Source organism: Danio rerio, chromosome 15 (assembly GCF_052040795.2).
Source record: "Danio rerio strain M-AB ecotype USA chromosome 15, GRCz13ab, whole genome shotgun sequence".
Lineage (NCBI taxonomy): Eukaryota > Metazoa > Chordata > Actinopteri > Cypriniformes > Danionidae > Danio > Danio rerio.
The window spans coordinates 4,535,177-4,557,910 of NC_141035.1; the positions used below are offsets into that span (position 1 = coordinate 4,535,177).

General features: G+C 40.5%; 1 protein-coding gene across 1 annotated transcript in view; it reads right to left on the reverse strand.

Moving 5' to 3' along the window:
• Positions 1–5,997: 5,997 nt before the first annotated feature.
• The window catches only part of tfdp2 (transcription factor Dp-2), a gene marked incomplete at its 5' end in the record, with an annotated part of 71,595 nt that continues 54,858 nt past the window's right edge, over positions 5,998–22,734 (reverse strand). Inside the window, 6 exon segments of the mRNA NM_198208.1 lie at positions 5,998–6,795; positions 7,396–7,438; positions 10,586–10,752; positions 13,096–13,247; positions 19,663–19,731; positions 19,953–20,099. Of these exon segments, the coding sequence (NP_937851.1) occupies positions 6,684–6,795; positions 7,396–7,438; positions 10,586–10,752; positions 13,096–13,247; positions 19,663–19,731; positions 19,953–20,099 (690 nt within the window). The 3' untranslated portion in view covers positions 5,998–6,683.

Below are 22,734 nucleotides of genomic sequence, written 5' to 3' on the forward strand. Positions count from 1 at the left end.
GCTTGGCGTTGTGGAGGCAATGAGGTGTGCGGTGTTTCCACGCGGCTCGACACTGCAGCAGTCCGACGCTCCGCTAGCGGCGTTTCAAGCGCTCCGGCGCATGCGCAGAAGGGCTGCGCCTCAATTCCAAGAACCGCATCCAAATGAACAGTAGCGCGGTCTTCATCATCATCATCATCATTTCTGTGAGATTTATTTATTTATAAAGTATTATACACGCCGCGGTGCAGTCCAAAAAGTTGAACGGACACCATCATAGGGTTTCCTGGGCTTTTTAATACTTTTTTTTGTTTACCTCAGGGTGGGGTTGAGTTTTGTACAGGCATCTTGACTTGACAAAAAAGCTGGTGAGCTTTTCCTCAGGGGTAAGTCGTCGTAAGACATTGTTATTCACTGACAGAGGAAATTCTTCTGCAGTAACTACCGAATTACCCCCAGCAGATTTATTCAAGTACTTTATATTCAGAATAATACGGTATATTCATGTTGGCTTAATAGCTTCCTAAATCTTTTGTAGCAACAGGCAACTTTACTTGAGAAAAAAAGCTAAAGCTAGTGAGATTTACCTTCAGTGTAGGTCGTCGTAAGACATTGTTATTCACTGACAGAGAAAATACTTATTTTTTTGACATGAAGTTGTTTCAAAAAGTATAAAGAATTGTGTTGATACAGCTCGTTTTAAATACGTAACAAGTAGCAAAAAATAAATTACCCCAGCAGATTAATCCAAGTACTACTGTTCTAATAGGTTAAATTACATTTTCATGTTGGCTCTTCAGCTAAATCTTACAGCAAGACCACTAATAGTTTTGTACAGGCATCTTTACTTGACAAAAAACAAGTATCGATTTACCCCACCAGATTAATATCAAATTAAATCACACAGAAGTAAAAAGGTAACGTCTAATGATGTTACAGCTCGACGTTGTGTGGACGTTACCACTATGACGTCTCAGACGTTGGATTTTGTTTGACATATGACTGTATTTGATGTCAAAATGATGTTGGTTTAAGATGTTGGCTTGACGTTGGATTTTGGTCACTTTCTAAAACAACCTAAAATCAACCAAATATCAACGTCATTTGATGTTGTTATTGGACATCAAAATAGCGTTGTCCTTAGACGCTGGCTAGACATTGAATTTTGGTCACCTGACATCGAACTAAATCGAACCTAATATACACAAAAAGCTAACTAGTGAGCTTTTCCTTCAGGGTAGGTCGTCATAAGACATTGTTACTCACTGACAGAGAAAACAGTCCTTCTGTTGACATGAAATTGTTTCAAAAACCATGAAGAGTTGTGTGGATACGGCTCATTCTAAATATGTAGTTTTAACAAGCAGCAAAAAAAAATTAATACCCCAGCAAATTATTTCAAGTACTGTACTATTGAAGGCTTCTCTTTATAGTGTTTTCATGTTGGTTTAAAAGCTCTACTGCTGAATCCAAACAGCAAGACCAACAATAGTTTTGTACAGACATCTTTACTTGACAAAAAACAAGTGTCGATTTACCCCACCAGATTAATATGGAATTAAGGTAATAGCAGTGGTGTAAAATAACAAATTACAAATTCTCAAATTACTGTAACTGAGTATTTTTTTTTCTGTGGAATTGTAATTTACTTAATAGTTTTACTTTTACTCTACTACTTTATTTTTTATTGTCTTTGCGGATTAGAAAATCCAGTCCTGTGATTCCTGTCCAATTAAATTACAATAAAAAGGTAAATCACATCATAATGACCTACCTCAAGACATGCTGATTTATAATTGCAGCAAACTGTTTGGAAGCATTTGAAGTGTTCAAGAAGATGTCCAAAATCTTCACACGCGTTGACTCAGAGACTGTTTAGAGGCATGTCACTGATGAGAAGATGACGGATGTTTACTGTATGATGGCCTTAAACACCCAGCAGGCACAACACATCCACATGACGTCAGATTAAAGTTGTACCTCAACATCGTGGGGACGTTGCATTTTGTTTGGAAATGAAAATCATGCTGACATCTGAACTCAACGTCAGGCCGACGTCCATGTCCAATGTCCAACTTAAAATCAACCAAATATCTACGCCTAATGATGTTACAGCTTGACGTTGTGTTTACGTTATCACTATGATGTCTCAGACGTTGGATTTTGGTTGCCATAGCTGACGAATAAATGTCAGTATTTGATGTCAAAATGATGTTGGTTTAAGATGTTGGCTTGATGTTAGATTTTGGTCACTTTCTTAAACACCCTAAAATCAAATATCATGGTCATTTGATGTTATTGGACATCAAAATAGTGCTGTCTTTAGACGCTGACTAGACATTGAATTTTGGTCACCTGACATCAAACTAAACTGAAGCTAATATACACAAAAAGCTAACTAGTAAGCTTCTACTTCAGGGTAGGTCATCATAACATTGTTACTCACTGACAGAAAATAGGTCTCCCGTTGACATAAAGTTGATCCAAAAACCCTCGAGAATGGTGTTGATTCAGCTCGTTTTAAATACGTAGTTTTAACAAGTAGCAAAAAAAGAATTACCCCAGCAGATTACTATCGAGTTATCTCAGTAAATTAATCCAAGTAGTCTACAATAGAAGGCTTTTCTTTATATAGTGTTTTCCAGACTGATCTCATGAGGAAACGTAAGTATTTTACGTGTTTTCAGTTTAGTGTCTAATTTGTACAAATTTGAGTTTAGTCGTATGAAAATGTACGATTTTAAAAAGGAGGCGTGGCACCTAACCCCATCCGTCATCGGATGATGGGCAAATCGTACAAAATGGTACAAATTAGATCGTACGAATTCATACGAATTAGCCATCAAGTCAAAAGTTACGAATTGCCATGAGATTGCGTTGGTGTTTTCATGTTGGTTTAATAGCTCTTCAGCTAAATCTAAACAGCAAGACCACTAATAGTTTTGTACAGGCATCTTTACTTGACAAAAAACAAGTATCGATTTACCCCACCAGATAAATATCAAATTAAATCCCACATACAAGTAAAAAGGTAACGTCTAATGATGTTACAGCTTGACGTTGTGTGGACGTTACCACTATGACGTCTCAGACGTTGGACTTTGTTTGACCTGATGACTGTATTTGATGTCAAAATTATGTTGGTTTAAGATGTTGGCTTGACGTTGGATTTTGGTCACTTTCTAAAACAACCTAAAATCAACCAAATATCAACGTCATTTGATGTTGTTATTGGACATCAAAATATCGTTGTCCTTAGAAGCTGGCTAGACATTGAATTTTGGTCACCTGACATCGAACTAAATCGAACCTAATATACACAAAAAGCTAACTAGTGAGCTTTTCTTTCAGGATTGGTCGTCATAAGACATTTACTCACTGACAGAGAAAAGACTTTGTTTGTTGACATAAAAATCGACCAAAAGTGTTTGTTTATTAGACTATACACTGAAAAAAAATATGATTAATTGGATTTACTAAAATTTAGGGTGCGATAATGTAAGGTAAGTGGTTGCGAACAATTTATAACGGCTGAATCGAAACAAATTGCATTTAGTCATGTTCAACCTAATTTGTTTGTTCAAATGAAGCCTATATAAATGGTTTGCAACCACTTACCCTAAAAAAACTTTGTAAATCTAATTGTGTTTTTAAGTATTTAGTATTTATCACTGTTATTGGACGCTACAGTATTATTTTAGAGATATTATTGAAAAAAGGTAATGATTTGCACTCATCAAGTAATTGCGTTGTACTGTTTTTCTTTTTACATTTTCCGGGTGATTTAAAGACACAAACGTTTCGGCACAATGCCGTCCTCAGTGTGTGATACAATGCTCGAACTCCACCCTTTTATCCCACAGTCTATTACACTGCGTCATCAGTTAGACGGCCACTCTCATTTTCATTTCATCATTCCATGATTAACCACATAAGGACTGTTTACTTTCATATTTCAAACATTATTTCACAGAGCAATATCATATCAATTATCATCATTTGCCAAGTGTACATATATTTTAGTATATTTAAATATATATGTAGTTTATTTCAATTTTTACTACAGTAAACTGAGGTATAATATAGCTTAACCTCTAGTCGTTTAGTACGAATTTAGTACGAATTATAAATTGTCGATCAGGGGGGTCAACTCTTTCGATAATGTTGTTTTGTGTAATACAGTGAATTAAATTAGTTTATTTGAATGACCTACGTTTTCAGTGTTTTGTGTACTTATATTCTCTGATTAGCTATTTCAGAGGTTACTGTAGGTCACACAAACTATGCATCTAGTTTGACTTTACTGTTAGGCTATATGTAGAAACAAACACCTGTTTTACAAGAAGAGTGTGAACGCTTACCCTGTCTATCAGCGTAGATTGACTGACGCGATTGATTATGCATTCACAATGGTATAATCCATTATAGGGGTGGTCAAATGTAAACTACCTGACAAAAGTCTTGTCGCCTATCCAAGTTTTAAGAACAACTAATAATAACTAGTTCATTTGGTAACAGAAATGGCTTATATGAAAGGTGAAGACCTCTTATTTTTAATATGCTTATTTTACCAAAATAAATATGATCATGCCTTGATTTTTAATTATTCAATTAGGACAGAAAGGTCTGACTTTGCTTAGACAAAAGTCTCAATAATGTTCATGTCTGGTGACTAGGGTGGCCAATCCTGGAGCACCTTCTCTGCATTCAGGAGCTTTGATGTGGAGGCTGAAGTATGAGAAGGAGCGCTATCCTGCTGAAGAATTTGCCCCCTCCTGTGGTTTGTAATGTAATGGGCAGCACAAATGTCAGGCTGTTGATGTTGCAGATCTCTCGCACGCCCCATAGTGAATGTAACCCCAAACCATGATTTTTCCTACTTGACTGATTTCTGTGAGAATCTTGGGTGCATAACAACATCTAAATCAAGTCATTTTAGCATGTCAAAGTCAAATTCATGCATATAAAAATTTATTTTCTCAACAATAATACTGTGGCTAGTGAAAATGGCGAGTGGCTAGTAATGTTGGAAAACTACTAGCCACAGTGGCTGGTGATCAAAAAAGTTAATGTCAAGTAGGCTTGCCACGATAGACGGTGGTGCCGGTTTTAAGACGCAACACCGGTGACATCACTTTTCACCTTGTTTTTTTTTTAGTATTCGTTTTTTTATTACATTTTTATTTGGATTAAATGGAAAATAAAATTCTAAGACTAGAGCATGCACTATAATCAAAATAAGAACATAGCTACAATGCGTCATATTTCATTTATCACGCGAGAAGAATGAGAGGGGTCGAATTTACAGAAAGAGAATGGCAGATGATTTAGTGTCGAAACGCAATGCAAAAGCGCCTGTTCGGCAATATTTTGGGTTCAAACCAAATGCAAACTGAAAGTGAAAGTATTGCGCGCATTTATAAGCTATTTAAAAGCAGGAAAAAAAGAGGAAACCCCCCACCCCCACGGTGATACCGGTATTACCGGTGTTGTCACATGTCGATTGCCATTCATTCATTCATTTTCTTGTCGGCTTAGTCCCTTTATTAATCCGGGGTCGCCACAGCGGAATGAACCGCCAACTTATCCAGCACATTTTTACGCAGCGGATGCCCTTCCAGCCGCAAACCATCTCTGGAAAACATTCACACACACACACACACACACACACTACAAACAATTTAGCGTACCCAATTCACCTATAGCGCATGTCTTTGGACTGTGGGGGAAACCGGAGCCCCCAGAGGACACCCACGCGAACACAGGGAGAACATGCAAACTACACATAGAAACGCCAACTGACCCAGCCGAGGCTCGAACCAGCGACCTTCTTGCTGTGAGGCGACAGCACTACCTACTGTGCCACTGCGTCGCCCTTATCGATTACCCGGTGAGGAAATTTCCTCATCGTCACAACCCTAATGTCAACCCCTGATGATAATAACTATTATTTCTACACTTTAATTATTATTAAAATGGCTTTAAATGAAAAAGAAAAGAAAAAACAGCAGAAGTAACCAAAATTATATGTTTATATATGTATACATATACATACAGTTACATTGCAAACCAAAATTCAAAATTCATATTAGTTCTATATGGCCGAGTTGGTGTAAAATGCCAACCTGAGTGGATCTGGAGCGTTTTCCTTCTGAATGCCAACAAAAATCCCTCGCAACAAGACTACATCTCCCAGCATGCAACATTCTGGAGGCCACTCGCCTCCCAGAACAGCAGACGGACGACCTCCTTTTATCCTCCTTCAACTACTGTGATGAATGTCAAGAGTAAACTATACAACACAACAAAATGACACTGAATCAACCTATAAAACAACCTTTTTTTGTCTATGTAATTCCGTCCAATCGGTGAACAAGTTGCCCTCCACGGAGACAAGTCAAATAAAGTGGCACTAGCCCACCGGACTACAGATACCGTCATACTGGAATATGACCCAAATAAATACAATTTAGGAACGTCCTCTGGATATGAAGTACTGAGATGACGTGAGGCTCTTCTTTTAAACGAATCACTCAAAACTGCGGCTCGCTGGCCTGAAAGCACCACAGAAACACATGTGCCCGTCTCCAACCCGCAGCCAGTCAGGAGGAGGGAAGAGACGCTAGTTAAAATATGTCCCGCAGAGAGGAGTGTCAGCTTATTTTCCTGTGTAGTAGTCCTCCCCGGCACGTTTCGGGAAAGCATCACTCTGGAGATGAGGGGCTGTCGTCGTCATCATCGTCCTCATCATCGTCCTCGTTGAAGGAGCTGGGCGTCAGCACGCGGGACTCGGAGGTATGTGACAGGGCAGTGCTGCTGAGGAAGAGGACATGAGAGGTCTTTGAGAATACGTTGGCCTTAACCAGCAACTAAATGCACTACAGAATGTTACGTTTTCAAACAAATGCACAAAGCACATGTGTTTGATAACGTAACATTCTGTAGTGCATTTAGTTACTGTTCAAGGCCAATTGGTGATTTCAGTCATCATTCAGTAGACATGCTTCATCATCGGTCTGAACAGTCTCTTGGTTGTTATGTGTAAAGATTTTATGTCTTCTTGTACACTTTTAATGTCTTCACACTACATGTTTGGTGCTTTTTAAAGCAACTGCGTCTTGAGGTCGGTCTGTTATATGATTAATCTAAGCATGATTTGATTTGACTGGAATCATGGGATTGATTATTCCACTTAGCCAATCACTGTAGACAAGAATAAATAAATATATAAAGTAGCGACTGCAGGTTAAGTGTAGATAAAACACAGAATAGCACTCAAAATAAGCCCTTAATTAAAGTACAGTTCTTAAGAAAAACTACACATTTTCAGTTATTTGTTACTTCACTGCACTTGTTAAACCCAAATGAAAGAGGGTATCTGTGGACACTGGACATTTACAAGTTTTGCAAACTTACCTTGTGAGGCTGAGAGGTGTTCTGGTGGAATTTCTAGCCATATCTGTTGGGAAAAAAACCAAACGAATATTTAGGTATTAAATATCAAACACAAAAATGTATTACGAAAACATCTCGACACACGTTCATTTGAAAGCTGTTTTAAATTACAACACAGGCTTTCAATGTCTGATGGAAAAAGCTTATTTGTGCATTTATGACCTCTAGGTTAGATTACTGTAATGCATTTCTGGGTGGTTGCCATACTAGGGTTGTCATGATACTGAAATTTGGTACTAGTCGATACTGAAATTTTTAAAACGTCCATTTCCCGCTAACATTTGATCGCTAGAGTACGTAATTAAATAACGCTAATTGGCCATTGGGTTTACGTGCTCAACAGAAATGAGTGTGATTGGCTGTAAAGGTCATCAGTTCACCAAAGTCACAGCTGTTTACTGAGTGTAACCACAGATATACAAAACAAAAGCCTGATAAAGTTGACCTGTACCAACTTGTACCGTACCGTACTGTACCACTCAGTGGAAACGGGCCATGAATAACCCACCTGCCAATACACACTTAAAACACAACCTTTAAATACATCCACGTACACAGATCTATCTCTTCCAGACTCTAAACATCAATTTGGTCAACGAACGTAGTGTTTGTTATTTCATTCAATATATCACATTGCTCTAAATCTCAAAGGCTATTGGCTCAGTGATGGGTTTATTCATGACGTGCGTCATGTGACAAGAATCAACCAATCGACTTCTCTATATCTGTGGTTACACTCAGTAAACAGCGGCGAGTTCAGTAAACTGATGACCTTCATGGCCAATCACAGTCTATTATGTTGAGCATGTGAACACAATTACAATACAGGCTTTCAAAGTCTGATGGAAAAAGCTTATTTGTGCATTTATGACCTCTAGATTAGATTACTGTAATGCATTCTTAGGTGGATGCCCTACTAGGGTTGTCACGATACAGGAATTCAGTACCAATTGATACAAATTTTTTGAAAATGTCCATTTCCCGTCCATTTGAGTGCTATTGAGTGCGTTCTTAATCATCACAGATTTGCCATTGTGTTCACGTGCTCAACAGAAATGGCTGTAAAGGTCATCCGTTCACCAAACTCAGCACTGTTTGCTAAGTGTAACCACAGATACAGAAACACTTGAGTGTTTCAAAGTCACGTCGATCCGCTGTTCTGTCAATAAGTTGACATATGAGTGATCCGCTGATAAATCGTGGCTTTAAAACACTCCAGTGTCCCTGTATCTGTGGTTACACTCAGCAAACAGTGCTGAGTTTGGTGAACTGATGACCATCACGGCCAATCACAGTCATTTCTGTTGAGCATTGGAACCCAATGGCAAATCAGCCCTATTTAATTACTCGCTCAACAGTGCTCAAATGTTAGCCGGAAATGAACGATTTTACAATTTCAGTATCGATTGGTACCGAATTCCATTATCTTGCAACCCTATGCTGATTAGGGGCCGTTCCCATACGTTATTGCGTCTAAAACCTATTGGAAAATTTGAGATGTGTCGCTCAATTTCAATACACTTCTCAGCTTGGGCTCCCATCAGCTGTCCTCTCATAGGAACCACCTCTGACAGAAGCTTGCTGCAGCTCTGATACAAGTTCATTTATGGATAAAATTAGAAATTGAGTGCTTTGTGTTTGTCTGAGGTAACTGGTCCACCATTAGTAGTGAAATGTGTATAATAATCCATGTAAAGTCTAAAGCTGATTAGTCGGTTCTTGTCAATAAACCAATCACTGAGCCAATAGCCTTTGAGTTTTAAAGCATTGTGATTTATTAAATGCAGTATTCATTAACCAAATTGATGTTTAGACTCTGAAAGAGATAGATCTGCATTTGTGAATGTATTTTAAGAGTAGATGTCGTTCATGAATTAAATGAATGAGAGTGTATTGGTAGGTTGGTTATTTAGCATGCGAGTCAATCTGGTTTAGCAATCAGCAGAAAGTGGATTCAAAATGGCCACCCTTTGTCACTCATCTAAGTCCTATACCCAGGCCTAAGGGAGGAGACAAGAAAGCCAACATGCTAGTTATGACTGCTCTGACCTTGTACAGACTGATGCAGTTTTTCACACCGTGGGCTTCTATGCATTGACATTTGTATGTCGAGAGGCGTACTCGATAAGGGAATGTGAACAGGAAGGAAACCTGTGGCTATAGTGTAAAGCAATAAGCGATAAGCAAAGTGCAACAGTTATTTGCAGACTTGCAAGTAGATTTGCACAGAATGCAAATTGAATTATTTGATTTATACGATTGAGTATATGAACACAGTAAAAACACCAGTTCAATCACAACTCTTTAATAAGCAAACAAACAAAAAATGCTTATGATAATAACTAATGTGTCCACACGAAAGCGGGTATTTCCAAAACGGTAGCTTTTTCAATGCAGTTTGGCTATTTGTCTACAAACAAACGCAGTATCTGATCACTGAAAGCAAAACCTTTGAAAGGTTTATTTATTTACTTATTTTATTTGACTTCTGATTGGCCAACATGACTTGATGGTTGGAAGTGTATTGCCACCTTTTGGTTTGGCATGCTCTTGACAAGGATTTAATGAATAATCTAATCCTGAGATATGACTATTATACTATAGTCTCTACTACATCTAAAATCCATGACAATTACGTCTATTTTAAAGCACTACTGTATGAAAACAACAAGTTTATGGGAGATTTTGTCGTCAAGCGCAAGAAATCACTCAAAAAGTGTTATGTTTGCTGTTTTTTTAAACTACTTATTTTAAGTGAGCTGAAACAACACCATTCTTACCTTTTTTCGTTTTTTTTTGGAGACAACTTAATTGTTTTAAAATTTAAACTGTTTGTCTGATAGTGAACTCTTCTATTAATATAGTATACAACCGAGCACATGTGTCCAGAAAACAAACTTGTTAAATAAAGTGTTAAGTGTTCACCCAAAGAAAAAAAAAAGAAACACTTCACTGCCTTTCCCACATCTGAGAGAGTTACGGTGTGGAGAAGCCCCAAAGAAGCGTTCCACCCAGACTGTTGCATACCCAGAGTGAAGCATGGGGGATGATGAGTCTACTTAAATTTGTAAAGACTGATAAGCTATCCTAAATCCTTCATGTTAACCTAACAGAAAACGATTATGAGGGACCCAAAATGTTTTACACGTACTGGTGATGTAAGCTTCGAGAGATTTGGGCACCAGAGATTTGGCCAGAGTGAGGTTTTGTGGAGAGCATGTGCCGTTCTCAAGGCCCAGAGACATTCCCATCCGCTTCAGGATCTCAACGTCATCGTGAATCTCAAACGTGTTGTCAAAGTTGAAGAGGTATTCACACCTGTGTGCAGGAAAGAGTTTGTGTTAAATAAAGCATTCTGTTGTTATTACAGATGGTATACGGCTAACACAGGGTTTCTGCAGGTTTCACCAAGTTAAATTTAAGACTTTAAGACATTTTTAAAATCATTATGTATCAAATTTTAAACTTATACAAGACTAAATGCTGAGGAGTTTTTAAATATCCTAGTTAGAAAAGATTTTCACTATTTCCAATCAAAAAATGAATTCAATTGAATAGATTTAATAATACAATCATAATAATTTAGTAATTTTTTTAATTAATTTTCAAATATATCCACTTACTAAGAATATAATTAAAAGTAGCTGTCAATTACTTCAGTCTACAATGATAATAATTTTATATTATAAAAGATAGGTCAGGTCAGTATCCTCAGCAGTAAATAAATGGAGAACTTTTAAGCAAAACTACTTACTTACTGTAAGCAAAGTAATTCAATACTAATTTTAAATAAAATGTTTATTGAGATGGACTGTATGGGTGATAATGGGCAGATTGGGGTAAGTCCTGTTAAAAAAAATGAAGAAGAAGACCTACAACACAATATTTCAGTAGATTTAAGACTTTTTAGGCCCTAAAATTTAGCTTTTGAGATTTAAGACATTTAAAAACATTTTAGGACCCCGCGAATACCCTGCTGTGTTTTTCTAGGATTTTTTCCAGCTGTGGTGGAACACAGATCTACCAAATACCTGTGGCGTTATTTCAATGACAAATGTCGTGAGCACAGTATTAGAGGTCGAGATCGCATTTATGTAATAACTTACATGTACGAGCATGCGAATCGCCGATTTCCTCTGCTCGTGCACAAAACCTCTTGCACGCCCCCTCAAATATAAGCCGCTTCAAGGACATGCAGATCTTCTTGTGCGCTCTCAAATAAACGCTGCTGGGTGCGATTTAGTGTGTTTATGTAACGAGTATGTCTCCGGCGATTATTAGATTTGCTAGGAATGTTTATGAATGTCTCAAATAGACCTACAGAGTAGCATTAATGTCTTGAAGTAAAGTGAAACGGCTATACGTCGTGTTTGCTGGCATCACGCATCACGCACCTGTCAGGTCATGCCAGTCAGTCAGCACGTCACCTTAAAGGGTTAAACAAATGACGCACAGCACTACTACGGTAACAGAAAAGGTTGCGCTGTTATAATTCACTTACCCTTTTAATGCGTTTTGGTGCGATTATTACACGCTATTAAAAAAATAAAATGTTTTGAATGAGAAGCTGTAATGTAGCCATGGTGGGATGAATTTTGGCGTGGCGCCCCGCCATGGACAAATGAATGTAGCGGAAACCATGCCCTGTAACAATAAGAGTAAGTAATCCATACTAAAATGTTTGTTGAACTGTTTTAGTCAACCCAACTTACATCAGTCAAACTGACTAAACATATTAGGTTCAACTTTGCATGGATGTAACTTTTAACTTATCAAATTAAGTTGTTGTGACTTTGTCATTACATTTTTACAGTGCACTTCCATTAAAACACTTACAAATATTTGTATTCCCTGGCTTAATTATATAAGGAGAGCACAGAGAAAATATGCACGCCTATACATATTTCTTTTATTTCTTCCTTTTTGCACATTGGAGTATGGGAGAAACGCAATTTCAGTCTGCTGTGTAATGTACTGTTGCATGGTTTGATTGACAATAAAGTTGACTTGACTTGACTTGACTTGTATTATTATTTTGATTATTTTTTGATTATTATTTTTGATGAATCATTTATTACTGCTGTACCTTTTGCATATTTGTATTTATATATTTTTCTGTATTTTATGTGTTACTTTTATTTATAATGTTATTTTATTCATCTTATTATTAAAATTATATTTTTTATTTGTGTTTTGGCCTAAATTGTTTTTGATGCAAGAGTATACACTCACCGGCCACTTTATTAAGTACACCTGCCTAACTGCTCGTTAACACAAGTTTCTAATCGGCCAATCACATGGCGGCAACTCAATGCATTTAGGCATGTAGACATGGTCAAGACGATCTGCTGCAGTTTAAACCGAGCATCAGAATGGGGAAGAAAGGGGATTTAAGTGATTTTAAATGTAGCATGGTTGTTGGTACCAGATGGGCTGGTCTGAGTATTTCAGAAACTGCTGATCTACTGTGATTTTCACGCACAACCATCTTTAGGGTTTACAGAGAATGGTCCGATAAAGAGAAAATATCCAGTATTACACATTTAAATAATCAATTACATATATTATACATGTAAACATTTTCTTGTTTCAACAGTTTTCTGAAATTAGCAGTGTATATATCTCCAGATAATGGACATGGCAGTGAGTGAAATCTCGTACTTGTCGCTAGAGATGGAGCAGTCGATGACGGTGCGGACGTCTGTGTTGAGAATGATAAAGGGAAGCTGAATGACAGATCCTGCAGGAGGACTGGAACGGGACGACGCTTCGCTGGCCTGGTTCCTCTGCACCAGATTCTTAAAGGCGACCTGCTGCTCATGAGAAGAGAAGAAAAGAGACGCACCAATCACCACATGTACAAACAAAGCCCTAAATCACACATATCATAACAATATGACTGTTATTAGCTCACATTGCTAGTTTTGTGGTGAACAATTCATCAGTGCATGTCATTAGGAGAAAAAAAGCCCTTGCCCTTCTAGGTATTGGGCGTGACCAACACTTAACCACTCCCCTCCAGCTGTCAGTTTTGATAACAAACAGAAATGGTGAGGAGGAGGAGTCTGTAAGGCTGTAAAAACTCTCCTCAATCTCTTTTCCAGATCTTTCTGAATGAAATGCCTACTTTACTACATTTAATACTCATTTAATAATCCATTTCTCTAGGATGATTCAATATGAACATTAAAACAATAATAAAAACGGTCACAGCTTCTGATTTATGACTTTAAATGCTATAATCGCATCTCTGGTGCATCAACCAACACAAAATGATGTGATAAAGAACAAGCCAGTGCGATGTTTGCAGTCAATTGTGCTCAGACTATTCAGGATTCAGGTCTGTCCGACCTTTTTTATTAATAAACGTGTTTGTTTTTATTTAAAATGTAGAATTTCTCTGTTATAATTTATTCATCATTTACAAAACTTTAATGCGCTCCACTATCCGACAGATTGATTAGCTGTAGGCCAGTGGCTCTCAAACTTTTTTTATCAAGTACCACCTCAGAAAAAAATGGTCTCTCCAAGTACCACCAAAATGAGCAGTATTGAAATACAGTACCATAGTAGGCCCAGTAAAGCAGCTAAAACTCTGCACAGTTAAAAAACGTGGCAGATTACCTCAGAAACATAGGCTATATATCATATGTGGCATATTATATACATAATTTTTGATAAATTTTGAAATGTGTGTAGCATGTGCATGACATTCTTCATTCCTCCGCGTACCACTAGAAGGAAGCCGGCGTACCACTAGTGGTACACGTACCACAGTTTGAGAACCACTGCTGTAGGCTATAAAAATCATCAGAAATGTTGTCAAACGGTGCTGTCCCTGTATTTCATAAATAGCCTAGCATTTACTAATGCTGACTTTAGACTGCACGATTTTCAAAGTAGTCGTGACGCAGATGTTTACACACTGCATGACTATCTGGGTAAAGTTCCGTCGCTGCCGTGTTTACACTGTAGGATGGATCGGTGCATGACTTTACAATAGGAGAATCACCAACAACTTTGTCTCGGTCCACAAACTACGTCTCACCACTAAACACACGTGAGAAGTGGCATGGAAACAATGCGAGGTCACATAGTATATCTTTTGTTATCAACTACATAATGAGAAAGAAACCATCAATGGGGTAGCAAATGTACTTATTTTGCTCTCCTGGCTTTTGAAAGGCAATTTCTCCCCAACGTTTTACTTTTTTGACCCGGTTGTGATATTGCTCAAATGACACGTCAAACAGACATGTGTTCTCCTTTTCACAGGTTCCACTAATAAAGCTGCGGTCACACTAGAGTTTGATAATGCGAAATTCTGTCATGCGGCGCTGCGAAAAGGGGCGGGAATAAACAAGATTATTAGGCATTAAAAAAGCGAGCGATTGCTCCATGTTTTAAATTTCTGTCCAGAGAGGTCATGTTTCAATCCTCGATTGGCCTCACGCAGTCAAGTGATCCGATTTCGCAGATCAGAGTTCACCAAGCTTGAAATTTGCACCGCAGCGACCAGCGAAACTTAACGCATGCGTTTCCAGTCTGACGCATTCGCGTGCGGATGAATGGAAGTCTATGGGAGGAAAAGCCCAGTGTGACCGCAGCTTAATTTCCACTAGTTTTCCGTCCATTTCTTGGGTCCAAATAGACCAAAAAGACTGGCCTGTAGATACCCATAGTAGTGGATGCTGCTCTCTCATTGGCTGTAAGTAATCATCAATGTTATTTTCAATCAGAACACATTTCACACGGCATGATTTGAATCGCCGACAGCTTCAGATATTTAGCATGCCAGATATCTCAAAGGTGTCGACAACTCATTAATGATTCCCTCAGATTGCATCTTTAATAGTTCACTGTGTGTCACTCACGTGAACGAGCACCGATTTGCCTGTGATTTTAGGCATTTGTTGGTGATTTCTCAAAACTCAAGTCAAAATTGGGGCTAAAATCATTTAGTCTGAACTCGGCATTACACAGACTATATTGGAGTAGTATTTGAAACTAAAAAGCATTTTCCATCTGTAAAAAACGTCATAATAATGTTTGCCTTAATGCACTAAAACTGCTTTTAAAAGACCAGTAAACACGTAGACATCATGCCTGTCAACATTGGGACGAGAAAACTATGCAAAAAATCCTAAAATTACTAAATGGGTTTACCTGGAGCCGTTTCATTGTAAATAAACAGTCGAAATGGCCAGTAATATAAAATTTTTTGTATTTTATAATTATTTACAAAAGGATAGAATAGCATAAAGCAGAAGAAGCTGGAAATAAACTAAAGTTTAGCCTATTAAAATGAATAGCTATTATAAAAGAACAGAATTAAATTATCAAATCTCATTAACCTTTCCTTCACTGTATAACTTACAGATGGCAGATGGCAGACTCTTAATCAGAGTATTGTCTTCATGGCATTAAAATTGGATTATTGGTGTTCATGTATGGTTTGGGCTGCAGTATCATGGCATTCCCTAGGCGCAATACTTGTGCTAGATAGGGACACTGCCAAAGTCTACCGAACTATTCTGGAGGACCATGTGCACCCAATGGTTCAAACATTGTATCCTTAAGGCGGTGCCGTGTAACAGGATGAGAATGCTCAAATACACACAGCAAGACTGGTGACAGAATGTTTTGATGAACATGAAAGTGAAGTTGAACATCTTCCATGGCCTACACAATCACCTGATGTAAATGTTATTGAGCCACTTTGGAGTGTTTTGGAGGAGCGATTTTGGAGGAAGAAACATTTTCCTCCACCAGCATCACACAGTAACCTGGCCACTATTCTGCAAGAAGAAGGGCTCAAAATCCCTCTCCCCACTGTGCGGGACTTCTATCGATAATTGATGCTGCATTGGCCGCAAAAGAAGGCCATAGACCATACTAATTAATTATTATGGTCTAAAACCAGGCATTTCAGTTTCATAATCCAACCCTCAACGTCATTTACATCTAATAAAAAGGGCAGCTTTAAATCACTTCATATGCTGATAAATGCATTTTGTGCAGTCTTAGCACTAGCACGCACACATGAACACGAACTCATTTCAGTCTCTGCTGTGTGAGGCTGGTCAATGACAAGAACTGAGCCAATGCATTTAATTTAGCACTCCAGCGGCCCTCACATTTCAGCTGAGCACAAGCCTGATCAATATCCCAGCAGGACCAAGGCCTCTTCTGATCCGTCCACACATCTACGGCTTCATCAGTGCGAGCCGCTGTGTGGCATTCATGTTCATCTATAATACGGACTTCACGGTGTTAATGTCGCACATCAACACAAACAGGCCGCAGTGATTTCCTGACAGTCAGTGTGTGGGCTTTGGTTTGACAGCAGGAGATGGATGAGGCTTTCGTCTCACTTCAGGAAAAAAAATAGATCAATATTAGGAGATTGCTGGCCGCCGTCTCTCATCTGCTGCTCGCAATGACCCTTTTCATCGGCTTCTCTCTGGTTATGGAGCGAAGCTGGTTAGCATTGATGATGCTAACTGGATTAAGATTTATTTCAGCAGATTTGGGTTTGCTGATGTGAGCTGTTTAGCAAGGGTAAATTATAAAATAGTGATGTTTTTGTGTTTTGGTTTAAACTTTTCAAATTGTATTTAGCATTTGAAGCCTTTTACTCTCTAAACTGGCTCTATCAATGTTAGCATTTAAGTCCATGTGCTGAAACAAGTCGCTGTGTGAGGAAATGTCCAATCAGTGAGCACTAAAGTAAGGAATGATTTCCTGTGAAATTGAAATTGTGAGTCGCTTGTCAGCACGTGAGCTAATGTGCGTCCAGAATCCCGCAATTGGAGAGACCAAGTGGCAACCTCCCGCTCTCCCTCGTGAAACAAATATGGAAGTAATTAAAACTGCAATTCATTGAAATTCCGCTAGTCCTGGCTCCATAATAGAGCAGGATTCTATTGACCCTAATGCTAAAAAGGCTTTACATTAGAAAAGAAAGTGTTTACAGCCTGCTACAAAGATTGATTTAGTTGTGTATAGCTAATATTACCCTTCATGACAACTGTATGGGAGTGAATTTTTTTAATACCTCATTCGTTTTGTTTATATTAAGTCTGCATAATTAAGGGCGTGGCCACTTGAGTGACAGCCAGATCTTGCCGTCTCATCACCTCAGCCGATTCCGGCTGATTAGCCGCTGAACTTGGCATATTCATTGTATTTTTGTTTTTGTTTATGTGGCTTTACATAGTCAGCTGCCTTTTGGAATTATTTTTTACAACTATCAGATGATATAGCATGCTGTGTGCACTTAATTGTGCTCACAAACCATTCACGTGGCCTCCATTTCCCAGGTGAGTGAAGTTATTTACTTATATATTATATCTAAATGTATTTGTTTTATTTAAGATCATTTATCATGTATAATGTTCTTTAGACCTGTAATGCACTCCAGAATCTGACAGATTGATTAGCTCTAGGCTCTAGAACAGTCATCTGAAGCGTTGTCATACAGTGTTATTCCTGGATTTTATCAATAGCCTTGCATTTACTAACACAGACTATATTTAAAGTATTTGAAAGTGATTTGCGTTTTCCTCCAGTAGAAAGAACAATGTTTAGTGGCTCAATGTCCTACATCAGTGTTTATAAAAGTCTAAACACTTAATTGATATAAAACACAACCAAGCACATGTGGTCAGAACACAAACGAGTCACAGGTGATGAAGTATTAAGAGTTTCTCCCAAAGAAAAGCCCGTCTAAGCAAAATGCTAGCAGGCGTCTATAGCTCCACTCATGCTCCGCCTCTTTGCCCTTATTTGGTCACCCTGGTTGAAGCGATAACGCACAAACAAAATGCTGCCGGTAAGCCACGCCCACTTGTAGCTTCATTTGCGCCCTTTAGAAGCCTTTGGGTGATGTCACAGATACTACATCCATATCTTTTATGATGTATACGACATGCAAATTAAGTCTTGCTTCTCAATGGTACAACATTGAGAACACAAATATTTATGTCCACCTGTCCTTGGAATGAAAACATTTGGAAAATTAAGTTGTCAGCAACACTGTGCTGCATTTGTGGATTGTCTTAAAGTAAAGGCATCTTATTCCTTCTTACAAGCATCTTATTAAGGTAGAGAAAGTGAGAGAAAGGCCCAATCCCAATTCTATTTTTGTACCCCTACCCCTTACAACCGAGGGTGAAGTGGAAAGGCTTTAAAATTTACCCACTGACAATTGGGACAGCACTACAGCACCTGCACACGTCATCATATGTCATTGCGTTCTCTTGCTCCATATGAGATCAGACGATACCGACTGCTGGACAAGATCTCGGATACAAGCGGATGAAATGAATTTCCTTCGCAGGGTGGCAGGGCGCACCCTTATGGATAGGGTAAGGAGCTCTGTCGACCCAGTTCCGGAAAAGCGGTAGAAAATGAATGAATGTCTTAACCTTGTACTAGAGGTCTTCCTTAATGGATTCCCGGGACCCGACCAGATTTCTGCGGCGCGGGAAAGAGTTTCGGAATAAAGCACGGGAGCAGTCGGTAACTGGTTTAATTTTGGACGGGAGCAGGCCGTCTAGCAATATCGCTCCAGACTCCCGAGCGAGCGAGTACGCGTATGTTTGTGTGTGAATGAGACAGCATGATGGTGTGATTAGCTTGTTTGTTGCTGCGTGTGTGCGAATGAGAGAGAGAGCTTTGCCTGTGTGTGTGCTTGGTGCTTATGTGTGTGTGTGTGTGTTTATACAGACTGCTTGTTATAGGCTTTCTGGACTCTGTATAGCTGGGTGGTTTTCGGTTTTGTTCTATTCCCCACTCTTCAGTGGGATCGGGCGCAGCGGGTAGAAAACAGGGCTGGTCGGGCAGCGGGACAACAAATGCTGAATATATATAGAGGTCAGGTTCGGGCTAAAACCTGGCAGGAGCGGGATTCAAAATTTTGTCCCGCGCAGATCTCTACCTCGTACTTCCGCAGTTTTTACGATTCAATGACTCAATCAAAGACTGAATCAGTCAGACATGTTTGCTGAAACTGACCCAAATAGTCTTTCGTTCCCATCTAGAAATGAAAACACAAGCAAAAACTAAAACGCACAGATAAAGAGTTAAACGCTAAAGTACTGAAATCCCTAAGCATTGACTTCTTTTTCTGCTGATGATTCCCATGTGTGGTGCTGTTTGTAATTTCAGCCATGACGTTCATTGCAAGACCAGACGCAAACAAACACAAACAGGTGTGCAACAAACCTGTAATATTAGCTCTTCTAGCTGCGCTCGTTTCTGCCGGATTCTTTCCAAACGCTTCTGTTTTTCCAACTGAAAAATGAGCACAATCACACACACACACACACACACACACAGAAGTAAATAAGCAAGACATGACTGTAGTATAGATCAAGATTTAGTTAGCTGGATAATACGCAGATATGAGCATTAGCTGGTCTAAAGGTGTGTGATCCACATTCAGCCTGTTTCTGCCACAGATGTGACACTAACAGATAGTGTCTGTCTTCAAACACACACACACACACACACACCTCTAAGTTGCGGCACTCCTGGGCTGAGTTTGTGGGAAGGCCGATCCAGCGTATCTCCTTCTTCTCTTTGGAGATAATGTTCATGGCCATCAGCACGTTGAGCGCGTCATACACACGCCGGCGAATGTTTTTCTGGTCGTACACCTGCTGCAAGCACAAACACACACCTTTTTCATGAACAAGGAGCAAGCAGATGTGTGATCATTCAGCCCCAAAAACTTCCTGCATCTTTTTTTAATTACACCTTTTCAGCGTTCCAGCAGGATTAAAACATCGAGAGGACTGTCAGGACTAATAGCGGAAAATATTTGCTCGCTGCGGGGACAAAACAGCTCTTATGCAACGATCCAAACCCGAAGTCTCATTACAAATAAGAGATATTATCCGAGATCAACGTGAAGTGTGTGTTCCTGCTTAGGGGTGATGAGTGCCAGACGAGAGGTGGACACTGTGCAGGACTGCAGGAAGAGCTGGACGTCCTTCAGACTGATAAATCACAGCTATTTAACAGGGGAGGCTGCAGCTCTGTTTTACTCGGCTGTGTAAACTGTTGGCCAGTAAAGTGATGGCCGTTTAAGTGGCGAGCATATGCATATTTCATATGTGAAAGGCCAGTCGGAGACAGTGTAGATCAATAGCAGATTGCGCTGGAAGAAAACATGACGTCAAATCCATGATGAGTCTTAAAAGACTCTTGAATGTAGGAGGGTTTGAACCTCACTTCGCCCATTTCAAATCAATTGTTTAGGGTTTTAAAGAACATCTTGATGTTTAAACTGATACAGTGGTGTGGAAAAAAGTGTTTGCCTTCTTACTGATTTCTTATTTCTTAGCATGTTTGTCACACTTTAATGTTTCAGATCATATAACACATATAAATATTAGTCAAAGAAAACACAAGTAAACACTGTGGAGAGGTAAGCGTGGTCGAACACCCAATCAGGGGGGAGAGCATGCTAGGAGCCCGGCGGCTAATCAGCGGGTCAATCAGAAATGATAAATAACACCTGTCTTTCTAGTGATTGGGCCGGAGAGACTCCCTTCTTAAGGAGAACGGGAGGAGCAGTCGGGAGAGGAGAGAGCACACACACACATACACACCCACGCACACAGTTTGCTAGTGCTGTGGAAAAGCAAAATAAAAGATATTGCTTACCTGATATCGCCGACCCTGTCTTCTTCTTCCCACACAACAACGAACTATACTACAGTGGTGCCGAAACCCGGGAAGGAGAAGAGCCTCACTGCCAGAATGACCACTCCGTCAAGAATGCCATTTGCGGAAGCTATCCAGGCCCTCTCGGTCCTCCACCAACAACAACATGAGACGCTGGTGGAACTAAAGAACATCCAGGAACAACATTTCCAAGTCCTCATGGAGGCCCAGCGGGAGGACCGCGAGCAAATCCGGAGTCTGCTGTCCCAGGGGATCCGGCCCGCTCCGACATCTGCCGCCCACCCTCCCATCACCTTACAGAAAATGGTGCCGGAGGATGATCCGGAAGTGTTCCTGGATATTTTTGAAAAGATGGCTGAGGCGTGTGGCTGGCCGCGGGCTGAGTGGCCGGTACGAGTCATCCCGCTGCTCTCGGGCGAAGCCCAGATCGCCGCACAGCAGCTACCGGCCCAGAATCTCCTGGAATACGCTCATCTGAAGCGAGCTATTCTCCAGCGGGCCGGCCGCAACCCGGAGGAGCAACGTCAGCTCTTCCGATCGCTGGTTTTGGCTGAAGGCGGCCGGCCCTTTGCGTTCGCCCAGCAGCTCCGTGACGCCTGCCGCAGATGGCTGATACAGGATGGCCGAACCACCACCCAACTGGTGGATGCCGTGGTGCTGGAGCAATTCATCACCCGCCTCCCCTCCCGAACATCGGAGTGGGTCCAGTGCCACCGGCCTGATGATCTGGAGACGGCCATCCGACTGGCGGAGGATCACCTGGTGGCGAGGTCCAGGGTTGGCGAAATAACCTCTCTCTCTTCTCCCCCTCTCTCTCTCTCTCTTCCTGTTCCCAGGCCCAGACTGCGGAGACCGCCCACACCTGCACCCAGACGGCGGTGCGCAATGGCGGATCTGCCAAACGTCCCAAGAGGGGCGGGGCCTCATTCGGGCAGAGGGGTGGAGCAACGACCCCTGGCGGTTGCCCAGACACTGCCAGGATTCTCTCCGGTTCAATCGGTTGCTCCTGCTGGCCCCGGGGGTATAGTGGGAAGGTCTGGGCCGATGCATTTGCGTCGCGGGCACGAGGATAGCGCACCAAAAATCTGCTCCGTGAAGGAGGCGAGTGCGCTGATTCGCGTCCCCGCCACGCCAATCGTCGCCCCCGGTCGCAACGGGCTATACCGGGTACCAGTGAGTATAAAAGGGGGTACATATCAAGCTTTGGTGGATTCGGGGTGTAACCAGACTTCCATCCACCAAAGCCTGCTTCAAGACCCGGCATTGGATATGAGCCGCACGGTAAGGGTAAGGTGTGTGCACGGGGATGTAATTCACTACCCGCTGACGGCAATAGACATTCAATTTCGGGGGAAAAAACATAGAGTAGAGGTAGCAGTTAACTCGCACCTCAAACACCCGCTAATTCTGGGAACTAATTGGCCTGGATTTAATAGATTATTGGGAGTCTTATGTGCGGGTGCTTCTTGGAAGAAGAAATCGCCGGATAGGGGACGTGTCGCTCAGCTGGGGGAATCCCAGGCGGTGACGTCACGCGCTGACTCAGGGGAAGGGCTGGGAATTTCCCGGTGTAAAGACTTTCCCCTGGAGCAGTCGCGTGATGAC